The 14,380-nt window shown below is 47.1% G+C and overlaps 1 protein-coding gene across 1 annotated transcript; it reads right to left on the bottom strand.

Annotated features, from left to right (window-relative positions):
• Nucleotides 1-3,974: 3,974 nt before the first annotated feature.
• On the bottom strand, nt 3,975-12,600 carry Rflnb (refilin B). The gene is made up of 3 exons (XM_046447016.1): nt 12,232-12,600; nt 9,494-9,603; nt 3,975-7,125 (listed from the first exon to the last, which is right to left on the bottom strand). Exons 1-3 carry the CDS (start codon nt 12,445-12,447, stop codon nt 6,795-6,797), a joined length of 657 nt encoding a protein of 218 aa, XP_046302972.1. The 5' UTR covers nt 12,448-12,600; the 3' UTR covers nt 3,975-6,794.
• Nucleotides 12,601-14,380: the final 1,780 nt, after the last annotated feature.

The following is a 14,380-nucleotide window of genomic DNA, read 5'->3' as shown; positions in this document are numbered from 1 at the left end:
AGTAGTCACTGTTTCTGCCCACAAACATGGGAGAAGTATGGTTCTCTGACTCACTGACGCTGTTTGGCCATGTAACGTGCTTTGGCCAATAGAAAATGGGTGAAGGTTTCAGGGTGTAGTTTCTGGTGCAGGCCTTAAATGGGGTTGGATATTTCTACTTGCTTCTCGGTGAGCTTTGGACTTTCGCCTGTAGAAGGATATGACCTAAGCCAGTTCTCTAGCTTACCTCAAAGTCAAATGGAACAGACCTGAACTCAACACCTCCCCTGGGGGCAGAACTGCCCTTCCAGACCTATATATATATTTTAAGCAAGAAATAGATGCTCACTGCTCTCTGACACTGTAACTTTGTTGGTGGTTGCCCAGTACTGGGGAGAAAAAAAAAAAAGTTTTCCTTTAAAATTTTGGAACTGCTGCTGGGTACAGTGGGTTATACTTGCAATCCTAGGGACTCAGGAGGCTGAGGCAGGAGGATTGCAATTTCTAGGCTAGCCTCAGCAACTTAGGGAGATCCTGCCTCAAAACAAAATACAACAAATAAACAAAAAAACTATTCAGAACAGCTGATTAGCCAGTTCATTTCATGACAAAGTTTCACCACATAAACCAATTGGTAAGATTAGTACTCATTATTATCCCAGTCAAATAAGATTTAATTTCTATTTAGAAGATACTGGCCTTTTACATGGTTTCAAGGAGCCCTGCATGTAATGTATTTAGTATTGTTTGGTTTTTCTTTTTTTTTTAATTTTTGTTTTTTAGTTGTAGATGGAAACAATACCTTTATTTTATTTTATCTATTTTTATGTGGTGCAGAGGATCGAACCCAGTACCTTACACATGCCAGACGAGTGTGCTATCAATGAGCCACAACCCCAGAACCTTGCTTGGTTTTTCATTTCCTTAAAGTTCTCTCACTGTAAAATCTTATTTGTATTCCTCAGAAAACAAGTTGGGAAATAGTGACAAAACAAAGCACATGATAGTGATTATATAAAAATAAAATTATCAGAATTTCATTTTGAAAAGAGGTATTTTTTGCAATAGGAACTGCTACCCAATCTACAGAGCTATGCATTTCTTAAATTTCTGAGTTTAACCACAAAGGCTTTCTAAGATTTATCATAATGTTGTTAATTATACCTATTACTCTTTCTCTTGGGGGCACCAGCTTTGTGATATGCTTAGAAGAGTTCAGGGGATTTGAAACATTATTAGTTTCAACCCACTCCTGGTTACACACACACACACACACACACACACACACACACACACACTTCTAGCTTTAATCTTATGCAGGTTAGTTTTCCTAGCCAGGTGCATTCTCCTGTAAGCCCAGCTACTATACTAAACAGGAGAATCACAAGTTCAAGGCCAGCTTCAGCAACTTAGGGAGACCCTGTTTCAAAACAAAAAAAAAATTAAAAGGGCTGGGATATAGCTCAGTGGTATGTGTGTCCTATACCTCCAAAAAAAAAAAAAAAAGCAAACACAGTTTTCCACAGTAGGCTTATTTGTTTTGTGACTCCTTTTATGCATACTGAGTTAAAGGTCAGGGCCAGGGCTGAGGCTCTGTGGTAGAGCACCCAGTGCAAGGGAGCAGCGGGTGGGAGGGAGTTCCTGTGCAATTTTGGAGCTGCTGGATGAGCCAATTCATTTTGGCCATGTATTATACCATATAAACTAATTGGCAAAATTAGTCCTCATTGTCACCCCAATCAACCAAATAAGACTTAATTTCTATTTGGAAGAGGCTGGTTTTTTAACTTATTTTTAAAATTTATTTATTTTTGCCATGCTGGTGATGGAACGTGGGTCCTTGTGCATGCTAGGTAAGAGCTCTATCCCTGAACTATGCCCCAGCCCTGACTTAAAAAAAAAAAAAAGTCACAGAAATGATACCATGTATTCTTAGGGCATATTTATTTTTGATTCATAACTCAAAAGATAAGCAAATAGAGCTTAGAGCTTTCCACTTGATGCTTAAATGAAATAAAGGGCCTCCATTTCTCTTCTTTCTTCCTTTTTCTCTCCCCAGTACTGGGGCTGGAATCCAAAACTTCTCACATGCTAGGCAAGCTCTCTATGACTAAGCTACATCCTCAGCCCTGTATATTTTTGTTTCTATTTTGAGTTGCCAAGGCTGGCCTTAAACTTGGGATCCTCCTGCCTCAGTCTCTTAGCAGCTGGGATTACAGGTGTGCTCCATGCTCCCAGTTGGGGGCCTCTCTTTGCTTTGCCCAAAGAAACTGATAGGGTGAAGAAAATTCTACCTCAAAATATAGAACCTTGAGGCTGGGGTTGTGGCTCAGCAGTAGAGCACCCGCCTAGCACGTGTGGGTTCATCCTCAGCACCACATAAAAATAAATAAATAAAATAGAGGTATTGCGGGCTGGGGATGTGGCTCAAGTGGTAGAGCGCTCGCATGCATGAGGAACTGGGTTCGATTCTCAGCACACATAAAAATAAAATAAAGATATTGTGGCACCTAAAACTAAAAAATAAATATTAAAAAAATAAAGGTATTGTGTCTAACTATATATATATATATATATATATATATATATATATATATATATATATATATATATAAAATACAGAACCTATAGGTATGCTGCATAATTTAAGCTGCAAGAAATGGAGAAAACACAAAGTAGAAAGGTCTCTCTGATCTTCCCTCTCTGCTTCCTACCCTGAGGCAGGCCATGAAACTAGAATTCCTTTCCTTTCTCCTTCTCCCCAGAGGCAGGCTATAAAACCTCAGAGAGTCACTCTCTAACCTTCTCTCTCTGCCCTGAAGACCCTCCTGTGACAGGTGTCCTGCCTTTTGCCCCACCCAGGGAAAGAATGTCACATGGAGTTGCCAAAAGGAAACAGAACAAACAGGCCTGGCAAGGAGCATTCCCTCCCTAGTTTATTACCATCAGATCAGACCCGTTTCTCTCCAACCTAACTTCTGCACAACTCTCCATAAAAACACACAGGTCTCTTTCCAAAGGCTCCTGTGTCATGTGAAGCTGCCATTAAATCAGTCAGTAGGCTTTTCTCTTGTTAATCTGTCTTTTGTTAGAGGGTTCTCAGCCATGAACCTTGCAACAGGTAAGGAAAAGATACTACTTTTCCTTCCCTATAGGACTTTCCCACAGGGAAGATGATAGGCTGAGATTGAAGAGATGTGAGCACTGGGTGAAAAAGGACGTCACTCCCCTGTCTTGCTTTGTGAGACCCTGGAAAGGAGAACATCCCAACTCAAGCTATTTTTAAATATGTTTTTAGTTGTTGACAGACCTTTATTTTATTTATTAACATGTGGTGCTGAGAATCAAACCCAGTGCCTCACACATACCAGGCAAGTGCTGTACCACTGAGCCACAACCCCAGCCCAACTCAAGCTATTTTTGCTCCTCATCCTTGGTCATCCTTAAAGGAATTACGTTCAGGATTCACACAGACAGGAAACCCCAACTGTGAGCTTCTAGAGCAGATATCCTCTCTGCTGTCCCCTGTATACTCCTGCAGTCTTCTCCCAATTAGACTGAAGTATGGATTTCTTCTATAAAATGAAAAAAAAGGACAATTTGGAAGGGGAGATGGAAAAAAGAGAAATGGCCTGACATCTCCAATCACGGCTGCATCTCTTAAAATTTCAATTTTAGGAAAGAATTGGGCTGGGGCTGGGGCTTAGTGGTAGAGCACTTGCCTGGCATGCATGAAGCCCTGCGCTCCATCCCCAGCACTGCAGAAAAGAAAAAGAAAATTTGGGGAAAGAGTACACATCAAATCTAGAAACAAATTCCCTTAAAACTATCTGTATCTAGCTGCCCCCAGGAAATTGTCTCATGTCCGCAAATGTACACTGTTAAACATATAATGATCTTAACATTGCTCAAGACAAGGAGCTATTTTCCTCACTCTGATTAACCAAATATTATAATTTTATTTTTTTTTTTAAAGAAACAGAAGCATCCCTCGGTTTTATTTTTTAGATAATTTATTGTTGAATGGAGAAGTCACAAAGCAGAATGGAACGGGACAGAGGTGACATAAATTTAAAACACAGTTTTGTTCAACATTGTTCTGGATTTCCTAAGGTTAGAAATAGGAAAAATGTCAAGTGGGAAGATACTTGTTCGAGTTCAGTCTTTCTAAAAGTCTGTACTTTGAACGCAAAACAAGTTTCCTCTGAAAATACAAATCATCCTATTACATGAAAGCCCTAATTTAGGAGACTGAGCGAAAAGCTTTTTTAGTTAACAAACCGTATCTCTCAGGCACACTTAGGAATGTTTGCTTTTAATCACTGAGTTTAAAAATCACCACTTCCGCCCTGAAAACTAACATGACTCCACCACGGGCTGGTGGCATTTCATCCGCACGGGAGAGTTCCAGGGTGTCTCCATGTGCTTCCATTTCTGCAACAGTCAGCAAAGCAGGTTTGGAAGGGGGGAAAGGGTTTAGAAAGAACCCCAGCTGGTTCCCTAGTGAATAAACCCCGCCTGTCCACGCGCCTTACACGTCCACCATCGCTCACTTCGACTTACTTGACTGGTAAGGTTCAGGTTCTTTCCACACCTAGAGTGACTTGCCTGAACTCTGCACGATGCCCTAAGATGAAAAAAAATCTCAGGAGGGCACCCCTCAAAAAAACCTCAGAGGCCACATTCTTCTACATTCTGTCCCCTGTCGCCCTGCCCACAGCGTTCCTCAGAGCTCATCCAAGTGTCTCCCAAAGCTCTGGGAATTTTCCTAGCATAATTAAAAAATTACACTTACTATTTATCGATACTAAGAAATCAGATAGAAAATCCATTTTTACCAATAAATGTGGTGGAATTTACTCTCCAAAGGCAGGTGGTAATTTGTTGCTCTGTACACAGTGGAAGAGACCATGGGGTCCCCAAGTGACACTCCTCACTGGATCCCAGCTGAGGTGCTCCCTGGCAAACTTGGGACCATGAAGCTGACTGAAGTTCCATCTGGGGATGTGTCCCATTTGTTAGGAGCATAAGAGACCAGACATTGTCTCTGCAGAGGACGCCAGATGCAATGGTTCTAAGAGGGCTCCTGTCCTTTACATGAGAGCGATTATCATGGCACCTGCTTTCATCATAACAAAACTCCCTGCTGTGGCTCCAGGGTTCCCAGAGAGTTCTCAGTGTTTTGCTTTTAGGACACAAGGATGCCATCCATAAAAACCTGGAGATATAGCAGGAGGCAGAGCTTACAGAGCGCTGTAACCCTGGGGCACTTGACATAATTTGGATGTATTCAAAGGAAATATGTATGGTTTGTTTTTTCCAATAATTAGGGGAAGAAAGTCCATCTGCCACTTTCTACACTCCAGCCCTGCAGAGACTGGCAGGAGATTCTAAGAATCTGGGGCTGGGGCTGGGGCTGGGGGTGGTGGAGTGGTGGTGAGAGCCCGATGAGGAAGGGCAGCCTCGTGCCACCTCTGCCCCACCCAGCACCATCCCTGCTGCAGCGGCTCCGCTGAGCTCTTGAGGTTGCCTCGGGAACATCTTCAGTTCACACTTAACCCCACGGTGGTCACTTCCCTTTATACGGTGGCAGGAAAGAAATGTCCACTTTGGCTACAGTAGCCAGGCAGTAAAGTCAGAGTTGTGACATGATTCCTTACACTAAATTCACCGAAGCATAACCTCAGAGGATGTTAAGCAAGATTCCTCGTTTTTTGCATTAGACCCAATTTCTCTGCGACTTTGACACCACCAAAGTCCTCAGCTTGGGTCCATCGAGATAGTCATGATGAGCTGGATCACCAGAAACATCTACATCTGTCTCTTCAGATGTAATGGGTCTTAGGCATGTCAGTCCTGAGTGGAAACCTCCCTCCTGGAGTCCCAAAAATGTTTTCCAAAGCATTCTTTTAAAATGCCATCTCTCTCAGAAGAGCCCTCTGCTATATTTTCCTTTATGAAAAAATGGGAAAGTCGTTTTGAAACCCCATATCAAGAGAGTTACACAAGATGTGAATCAGATGCCAAGTGTGCAAGGATGTCTCCAGAGCCTGTGCCCGAAACCCACCTGCAGGGAACAGACGGAAGCCACTGCCCCCAAACTGGGCCATCTCTCCACCTGACCTTCTGAAACAGGAGAGAGGGCAGTGAAGTGGGTTTTATTTTTAAGGCATCTCTTATTTTGGTTTGTGGTTTTTCCATATCATTAAAAAAAAGAAGATCGAGAGAATTCCAAAAGTTTGGGTTAACAGGAAATAAAAATGGAAGTGGAAATAAAGAATGGAATGAAACTCAGCTCTCCCCAGATTGAACACATATGGGCATCAGGACCTACTGAAACAGCTACACTTTAGTAGCAGGGAAGACACCTGTGGCTGGAAGGTCTTAAAGCTCACTTTTTCCGTCCCAGGGACTTTTCCAAGCTCTTTTTTCAGACACACTGACAGTGGAGGAAGAGCGGTCCTCCGCCCTCCCTGGTTCAAACTGTTGCCATTTTCTTTTGCTCTGGTTTTCTTTTTATTTTTTTCATCAAATCGAGACTTTCGGGAAACTCTGGAAATATACTCCTTTTAAAGCAGCAAACCAGGAAATATATTCCTTTGAAAGATAATTTGAAAATTAAAAAAACAAAACCAAGTATCTCAATAATTGCAAGATGCAGTGATTTTTTTTCCCCAGGCTGGGCTTAGAGGTATCCCCTGGTCCGACTCTGGGGCTGGAATGATATGCAAGGGCAACATCGCCCAACTTGCCCAGGGTGGTCTGGGGACCAAGGCAGCAGAAAAGCTGGCTCAACCCCAAGCCATCCTTCTGAGTCAGCATTCATCCGAGAGGCAATCGCTGCCCAGGAACTCTGTGGCCTCCAGCTCCACGCTGGACAGGAATCTCCTCAGCTTCTTGTGGCAGTTGTAATCCAGGGTGGTGGTGTAGACGGTCTTGGGGTACTTCGGGTAGACAATGGTGGTGCTGAGGAAGCGTGTGGGCTTGTGGCGGGGCTCAAAGCGCACCTCAGCCTTGTAGTTGCGCCATGTGCAATTGGGGATGCAGGTGACTGTCTGGCTGCAGGAGGCCACTGCCAGGCCCAGTGGCAGCTGCACATCATCAATGAAGTGTCGCTCTGAGTCATACTTGACTGAGGAAGTGTACCTGGGGAGGGGGGACAAATCAGGCAGCATGAGGTTGTTCCTCTGAGCCAGGGGGACAGGGTCCCAACTGTGACTCTGAATCTCTTGTGGGATACCAGTCTGAGACCTGCCAATGTCAATAAGAAGCAGCACAGTTTATGAAGTACTTATTCTGTGCCAGGTACTAGCATTCCAAGCACTTGAATTCATAGGATCTAATTTAATCTCTACAACCCTGGGAGTGGAAAGTGAACTCCAGAGATGAAGGTTACAGTGCCACTGAGTGGAGGAGCTGGGATTGATGGATTGATTGACTGGATTATGGGGACTTGAAGGTAGATAGATGTGCAAGGTTCCAAAGTATTCCCTGTGCTCAATGTTTCCCGTTGCAGGCCAGAGCCCCTGGATTCTGTTCCCATTAACTTAGGCCTGGAGCCCCCAGTCAGGATACTTAACCTGTCCAAGTCTCGGTTTCCTCTTTCTGTAAAGGTTACTCAATAAAGGGGCAGAGTGTCAACACTGAGCAAGTGCTGTCAGTGTAATTACAGTCGTGTACCACTTAACGACATTTCGGTCAACAATGGCCCCACATATGACAGTGGACCCCCTGAGATTGCATGGCCTGAGACATCATAGCCTTCTTAGTTTGTGGGAAAACATTCTATGATGTTCACACAAAGACAAAATTGCCTAATGGAGGACTGAGTTGTAGCTCAGAGGCAGAGTGCTTGCCTAGCATGTGTGAGGCACTGGGTTCAATCCCCAGCACCACATAAAAATAAATATAAAGGTATAAAAAATAAAATATAAAGGTATAAAAATAAATAAAAATAAAGGTATTGTGTCTATCTACAACTTAAAAATATTTTTAAAAATTACCTAATGGGACCTTTCTCTGAATGAATTTCTGTTGCTTAATGACTGTCTTATAGAACAAAGTAGATTCTACTCTTCTATTTATAAGCAGCTTCTGTCCCCTCAAGGGATCAACTGGTTCTTTAATGAGAAAAGGAAAAAAACCAGAACTCCTGAATGCTGATTCTGGAAGCTTGGCTATACCAGACCTAGTATGTGGTCCACCTTAGCCTTTGTTTTAGAAACCTCCCAAACCTAGGGACTTAGGGACCTGACCTTATCAGTGAAAACCAATTGCAATCTTAATTTCCATAAATAAGTTACCATTTACATTCCTCAGGTACTTCATTGTTTTTTAAGTCCTTTGGTAATTTAAAAGTTAACACAGATGCATCAAACAGCTTTTACGCCCATCGGGTGACTGAGAACCAGAATTCTTTTCTGTGAGTTGGATGGAAAGGTCTGTTCTTTGGGCAAGTAGCTAAGATGCTGGTAGAAGCTAATATCATGAAGCCACGTCCTTGTTTTGTTGGAAATACAAGCTCCACAGGAATAAAAGGCGTTTTAAACTGCTCACCTCAAAACTGATGAACCCCTCTTTGTTCCACATCAAAGGGCCCTTTGTGTAATGCAACTGAAACTCCAACTATAAAACCACCAGTCACCAAAAGTAAGATTCCTTTCTCTAAAAAATGATATATCTTTAAAGGAGTCTCCCCGAGAATCTTTGCCCCCAGATAATCCTGGATGAGATCATTCTGGAGGAAGGCTGGCATTTGTCCGGTGACATTGTAACATGAGACAAGGTTACAGCACCTTGAAGAGGGGTCAGAGCATGGGGTGCAGGTGGAGAGGCAGCTCCAGGAAAGTTGAATTAATATTCAGCAAAATTTTTAACATCCAATAGCCATGAGATATAAAGCACATAAAGCAAGCTGCAGAACTTTATGTATCATATGATCTAATTTTTATTGTAAAAAGGTATCTATTTAATTGATTAGAACATTAGAAAAAATTCCTAAAGAGTACCCACCAATGGGGCTGGAGTTGTGGCTCAGTGGTAGAGCGCTTGCCTAGCATGTGTGAGGCCCTGGGTTCAATCATCAGCACCACATATTAAGTAAATAAAATTAAAAAGATCCAATGACAACTAAAAAATATTTTTAAAAAAGAGTACCCACCAAACTATCAATAGTATTTGTCATATTTGCATAATTAATAAATTCTTAAATAACAGGAAATTATGTCTGGAATAAAAAATTGAAAATTTAAGAAATAAAGTCAAAGGATCAGGCAGACACAGAGGCACAGGCCTGTAATCCCAGTGACTCAGGAGATTGAGGCAGGAGGACTGCATGTTTAAGGCCAGATTCAGCAAGTTAGCAAGACCCTTAGTAATTTAGCAAGATCCTGTCTCAAAATAAAAAATAAAAAGGATTGAGGATGTAGCTTAGTGGTAAAACATCTATGGATTCAATCCCCAGTAATAGGAAAAAGAAAAAAGAGGAAATAAACTCAGGGATTGCTATATTTACCTTACTTCCGTTGGTGGTAAGGGGTCAAACTCCACACCTTCGCCAAAGGACAGGGGGCACAGCCTTGGTGAGCAGCTGACAGCCAGGGTGCTGGGGAGAGAGGCTGGGTTCTTCCAGAAAAGAAAAGAAGGTCGTTAGAGCTACCACAGGCCAATGGACACATCCCACTGAAGGCCTTGCCTCTGAGCCTCCAGCTGATGGCCCCACTGTGATCTGTGTCCCTCATCCTGGGTACACCAGGGAAGGGTTGACCCACAGCCTAGGAAGAGCACTGGACAAGGAGCCAGGAGGCTCAAATTCAAATCCCAGGTCGATCCTGAAAGTATTCTGTGCCCTCAAAAGAATCATGCCACATGCCCCGTTACCTTATCTGCACCCCTTCTACCACTGCAGTTTTGTGAAAGGCAGAAAAGAGACAGGAGCTCAGCAACAGGATGCTAGCCAGACCCAGGAGCCGCCGTACCACAGCAGCAGCCGTGTGGTGAGGAAGCCTCCATGAACTGGAGCTTAACTCTTCAGAACCCTCAATTATGTGGCACCCCCTCTATCATTGTCTCAGCAACACTCCAGAAAGACTGAAGCAGGGATTCTTTTTAAAACTGAAGACTCCCTCCCACTTCGCCCCCTCTTTTGCCTCAGGGCCATCACATTCACACCACCTAACGCTCAGCTCTGGCTAACTGGGAGCCTCATCTGTTAGAGGGTCACCAACAGTTCTCCACATCACCTCCACCACCCAGAACATTCCACGCCCCAGAGCACAGCCTTCCTGGAGGGTAAGCATCTCCACCTGGTCAAGGCACTGGGCACTCTGACTCATCAGGAGACAGTTCCGCCCTAGTCACCCAATTTGCTGGAATTAGGGCTTTTGTGGTCTACGTGCAAAGATAAGCACAGAGCAGAGTTTGACCTCGGCAGCCTTCTGTATTCCCTGGTGTCTTGAGATCTGTCATTTTCTTTGCCTAATTTGAGAGAAGGATCTACACTTGTGCCAGGGTGTGGAGGTGGCAGTCCTGCCCCCAGGTCCTCCATGACAGAAGGAGGTAATCATTTCTCAGGCTGGCCCTGAGACCCTTATTGTATTACCAGGACAAAGTGTCAAGTCAAGTGGGGTGTAGAATGGAAATACAAAAGCTTAAGGGGACCAAGGCAGAGAGAGGCACTGGGTCCTGAGGGTCTAGCTCCTGGGTGTGGGTGGGGCCCAGACTGGGGGAGGGATGTGAGTTTGAAACAAGGTCAGTGGATTGGAAGGGGTGCGTGAGGTATATGCACTGGCTGCCGCAGACCTTCTGAAAACAACCTCCAGATAGTGACAGTGGGCCCTGCTCTGCTCCTAGCTCTCTGCCCCCAATAGTAGGGGCACTTCCCAGGCAGTCCTGGGGAGTGGGGGATGACAAAGCCACCAGGAGGAGTGTGAGTGCTCTCCAGCACTCACAGGACATCCACCTGACCATGCCCTTCTCTTGACTCTGCCTTCTCTGCTTTCAAGCCTGCCCACACCACACATATTGCCTGGGCTCCACCTTGCTTCCTGTGTAGGATGGGGTTGGGGCAGGGTGGCAGAGGTTATGACAGACCCACATACTTGGTGCCACTAGAGAATGAAGACTATACCAGAGACTTTAGCAAGGCTCTGGGAAGCATCAAGGAAGGCTTCCCAGAAAAGGTGACAGTAGAATTTTGAGAGAGGTAAGAGGCCGTGTGCATGCCAGGCAGAGAGGAGGGTCTCAGAGGCACCACCATGTGTCTAGCCTGTGGTCAAGGAAGGTGGAAGATAGGCTAGAAACAGCCAGAAAGGGAAAGCTCCCAAGGCTAAGTTGAATGCAGTAGCCTTGAAATGGAAATGAGGAAATGCACTGAGGCCTCTGAGGGTTCTAGTACAGCACCATCAAAGCTCTTGGGACCTTAAGAACAATGCTGCCACTAACTACTTCACCCCAGGGGACAGGGTGGAAAACACCTATCTCCAAGCCCCACTTTGAGCTTCAACTGTAGACAGGATGTGGCCTCCGAGCTGTCGGTAAAAGCAACACACATCCACGTCTGAGCGATTCCTAAGGCAAAATAGACTTGGTGGAGTTTGGTTTCTTTTAAAATAAGTTTTAAATTAAAAAGAGTAAAAGTTCCTGCCACCTGAAGGCTTCCCATCTACTAAGTACAAGACACCAGCTGGGTTAGGTGTTCAGGACAACGGGGGCCACCAAGGAAGCTGGAGGTTGATGGAGTGAGTCTTCTTAAAAGGTCCCCAAGGCTGGCCCAGATTTCTCTCTGAATGGAGAAGCCCAGGGCACACCCCTGCCCCGGAGCTGCCAAGAGGAGGCAGGTCTTGGGGCCGCCTGAGATGGGCAAAGCCCGCGGGGTGTTGGGCCCACGGTCGGGGAAAGGCTGGATTTCCCTGTCGGTATCCCGGGAGCCCCAACCGCCCCGCCCAAGCAGGAATGTGGCTGAACCGCAGCCTGGCAGCCCCAGGAGCAGCCACCTCGAAGGGAGGAGAGGCGGCTTGCCTCTCCCGGGGCTCCCGCGCCTCCCAGGCGATGACAATTTTCCAGCCACCGGCTCCAGCTGGCCAGGCTCTTGCTGCGCTCCCGCCCCGGGCTCCCAGGGACGGCCACGCCGTCCCGACGAGCGGGTGGTGGCATTGACAGCGCGCCCCGGGCGGGGCGGCACCACCGCTGGTAAACCCCAGGGCCTGTCGCGGGTGGGCTGGGGAAGGAAGGAGTCCGCGCGGGGCCACTCACCGGGGCTGCTGGGGTCACCACCGCATCGGGCTCCAGCGTCCCGGGGGCCGGCGTGCGCTCCCCGCCGCCGACGCCACCCCCGGCAGCCGCCAGCCCCCAGTGGCTGGGGCTGGGGCTGGGGGGCAGCCCCGAGTCCGGGCTGTCCAGGACGCCGTCGCCCTTCTTCTTCGTGTCCACGAGCTCGGGCACATCCTGCAGGCTCAGCCGACCCACCATGGCTGTGTGCGTGGGGGCTCGGGGGCACCCGGCGTGGGGGTCGCGGATGAGAGAGGGCCTAGAGGGGCGCACACGCGGGCGGGGGCTGCTGCCCTCAGGGCCGCCCTCCCTGCCCGACCGCCCGCGCGCTGTCCGGGTCTCGCCGGCGGCCGCGCTCCGGGCCCCGCCCTCAGCCCCGCCCCGGCCTCCCGCCCGCCCGCCGGGCCCAGCCCGCACTGGCCGCGCCGCGAGGCCAGGCGCCAGGGGCCGCTGCGCTCCCGCCGTGCGCCGCCCGCGCTGCTTTATGCCTCGCGGCTGAGCCCGCCCCAGGCGCCGATTGCTGCGCTCCGGGAGCGCCGAGCAAGCCTTGCAGCGGGAGGACTAGGCACCCCGGCCCCTCCCGGCCCCTCACTGTATCACGGATGGTCCCTGGAATCCCGCTCGGGCTGGGGCCCTGGGGTCGCGTCGACCCCCCCTTGCCCTGTCCCAGTGGAGCCCCGGAGGCGCTAATATCTCCAGACCTGGCGGTCCAGGGGAGCCAGAGCAGAGTGTCAGCCTGCAGAGGCCTGGGAGAACGAGCACACAACTGGAAATTATTAATAGTTAATGCGCTTCGTATGGCTCCAGCCGCCTGTTGGCTCAGCAGGGTGGACTCTGGCTCTCAGGTCTGCCCCAGTGGAAAGCCGGCCTACTTGTTACTCCTCGGGACTCCCCGGGGGTGCTCCGTAGTCTGTGACCACGCCAAACTGGGAAGGTCTGTGGGTTCAAACTCGAACCTCCAATAAAATGAACCAGCCCAATAGGCCGCCCACAGGTTTTATCAGGGGCCTGTACCCTCCAGTGTGTGTGTGTGGGGGGGGGGGCACAGCTTTTCACTCACAGGAATGTTTGGCCCTGCACCCCTCCTGGCGGGATTGCTTCTAAAAACCAGACTGCATACATCTCTTCCCTTTGGTTTGACAGAGAAGATCTTCCTGAGTGGGAACTCCTTTAGGTAGATGCTGGTTGTAGGGCTGGGCTGTTCCCAAATCCAGTGTCTTTTCTCACAGAGATGTCCATGATCAGCAGCAAGTAGAGTAAGTTGCCCAGGGACTTCTGATAGACGGTTAGTTAAGGACCTGGAATTGAAGCTTTTGCCATACCTACACAGCAGGCGCCAGCTCTGAAGAGGGGTGTACACTGGGCCAGGGGATTATTTCCCTGGCTAGACAAGAGATAGGCTCTGTGCATGTCCCACAATGAGAGCCCTATCCACATCCTTGCAAAACCAAGACATATTTGTCTTGCTTGAGGCAGACCTGTTAAGTGTAGAAATCTGAAGTGGGTAGATCTGTTAGCCAAGTTCAGTTCTCCTCCATCACCTTTAAGTAAGGAAAAAGAAAGGGAATAGACTTGCCCCATGTCACACAACTGGTACAAGGCAGCTTACTATGAACTGGAAACCCAGATCATCTCCTTCACGGAGAATAAAACTTGGTGAATGCCCGTGTACTGGGAGGTCATTCATTCATTCAGGGGATGTGGGAGAAGATGACAAAATCCATGGTGGTACAGTCCTGGACAATGGCTAGTTTCAAGGACAGTCTGTGCTGCTACACCTCCCTACTCTTGTTGATCTCATCATCTGCACATCCCAGGCTGTGCCCTACCCCGAGGCATCAGAGGAGGAATTTAAATGCTTTATGGGGTTATAAAAAGTGATTTGTCACTGGGGTTGTGGCTCAGTGGTAGAGTGCTTACCTAGCATGTGTGAAGCACTGGGTTCAATCCCCAGCACCAAAAAAATAAAAAAAAAAACAAATAAATAAATAAAGGTATTGTGTCCATCTACAACTTATATATATATATATATATATATATATATATATATATATATATATTTTTTTTTTTTTTTTTTTTTTAAAGTGGTTTGTCAATAAGTGGGAGAACTTGACTCTATGGAGGGAATTTTCCC

This window comes from Marmota monax, unplaced genomic scaffold, assembly GCF_021218885.2.
Source record: "Marmota monax isolate L192 unplaced genomic scaffold, Marmota_monax_Labrador192_F-V1.1 WCK01_AAM20220418_F8-fsc00138, whole genome shotgun sequence".
Taxonomy (NCBI): Eukaryota; Metazoa; Chordata; class Mammalia; order Rodentia; family Sciuridae; genus Marmota; species Marmota monax.
The sequence above is the reverse complement of the archived record's forward strand: the minus strand, read 5'-3'. Positions and strand labels throughout refer to the sequence as shown.

What these genes read in the sequence shown, in the direction of transcription:
- Rflnb (XM_046447016.1), bottom strand. Translation starts at nt 12,447, where the DNA reads ATGGTGGGTCGGCTGAGCCTGCAGGATGTGCCCGAGCTCGTGGACACG. An exon ending in TGGTGACCCCAGCAGCCCCG is followed by an intron (nt 9,604 to 12,231) that starts GTGAGTGGCCCC and finishes CTTTTCTGGAAG; the next exon opens with AACCCAGCCTCTCTCCCCAG. An exon ending in TTACCACCAACGGAAGTAAG is followed by an intron (nt 7,126 to 9,493) that starts GTAAATATAGCA and finishes CCCCCTCCCCAG; the next exon opens with GTACACTTCCTCAGTCAAGT.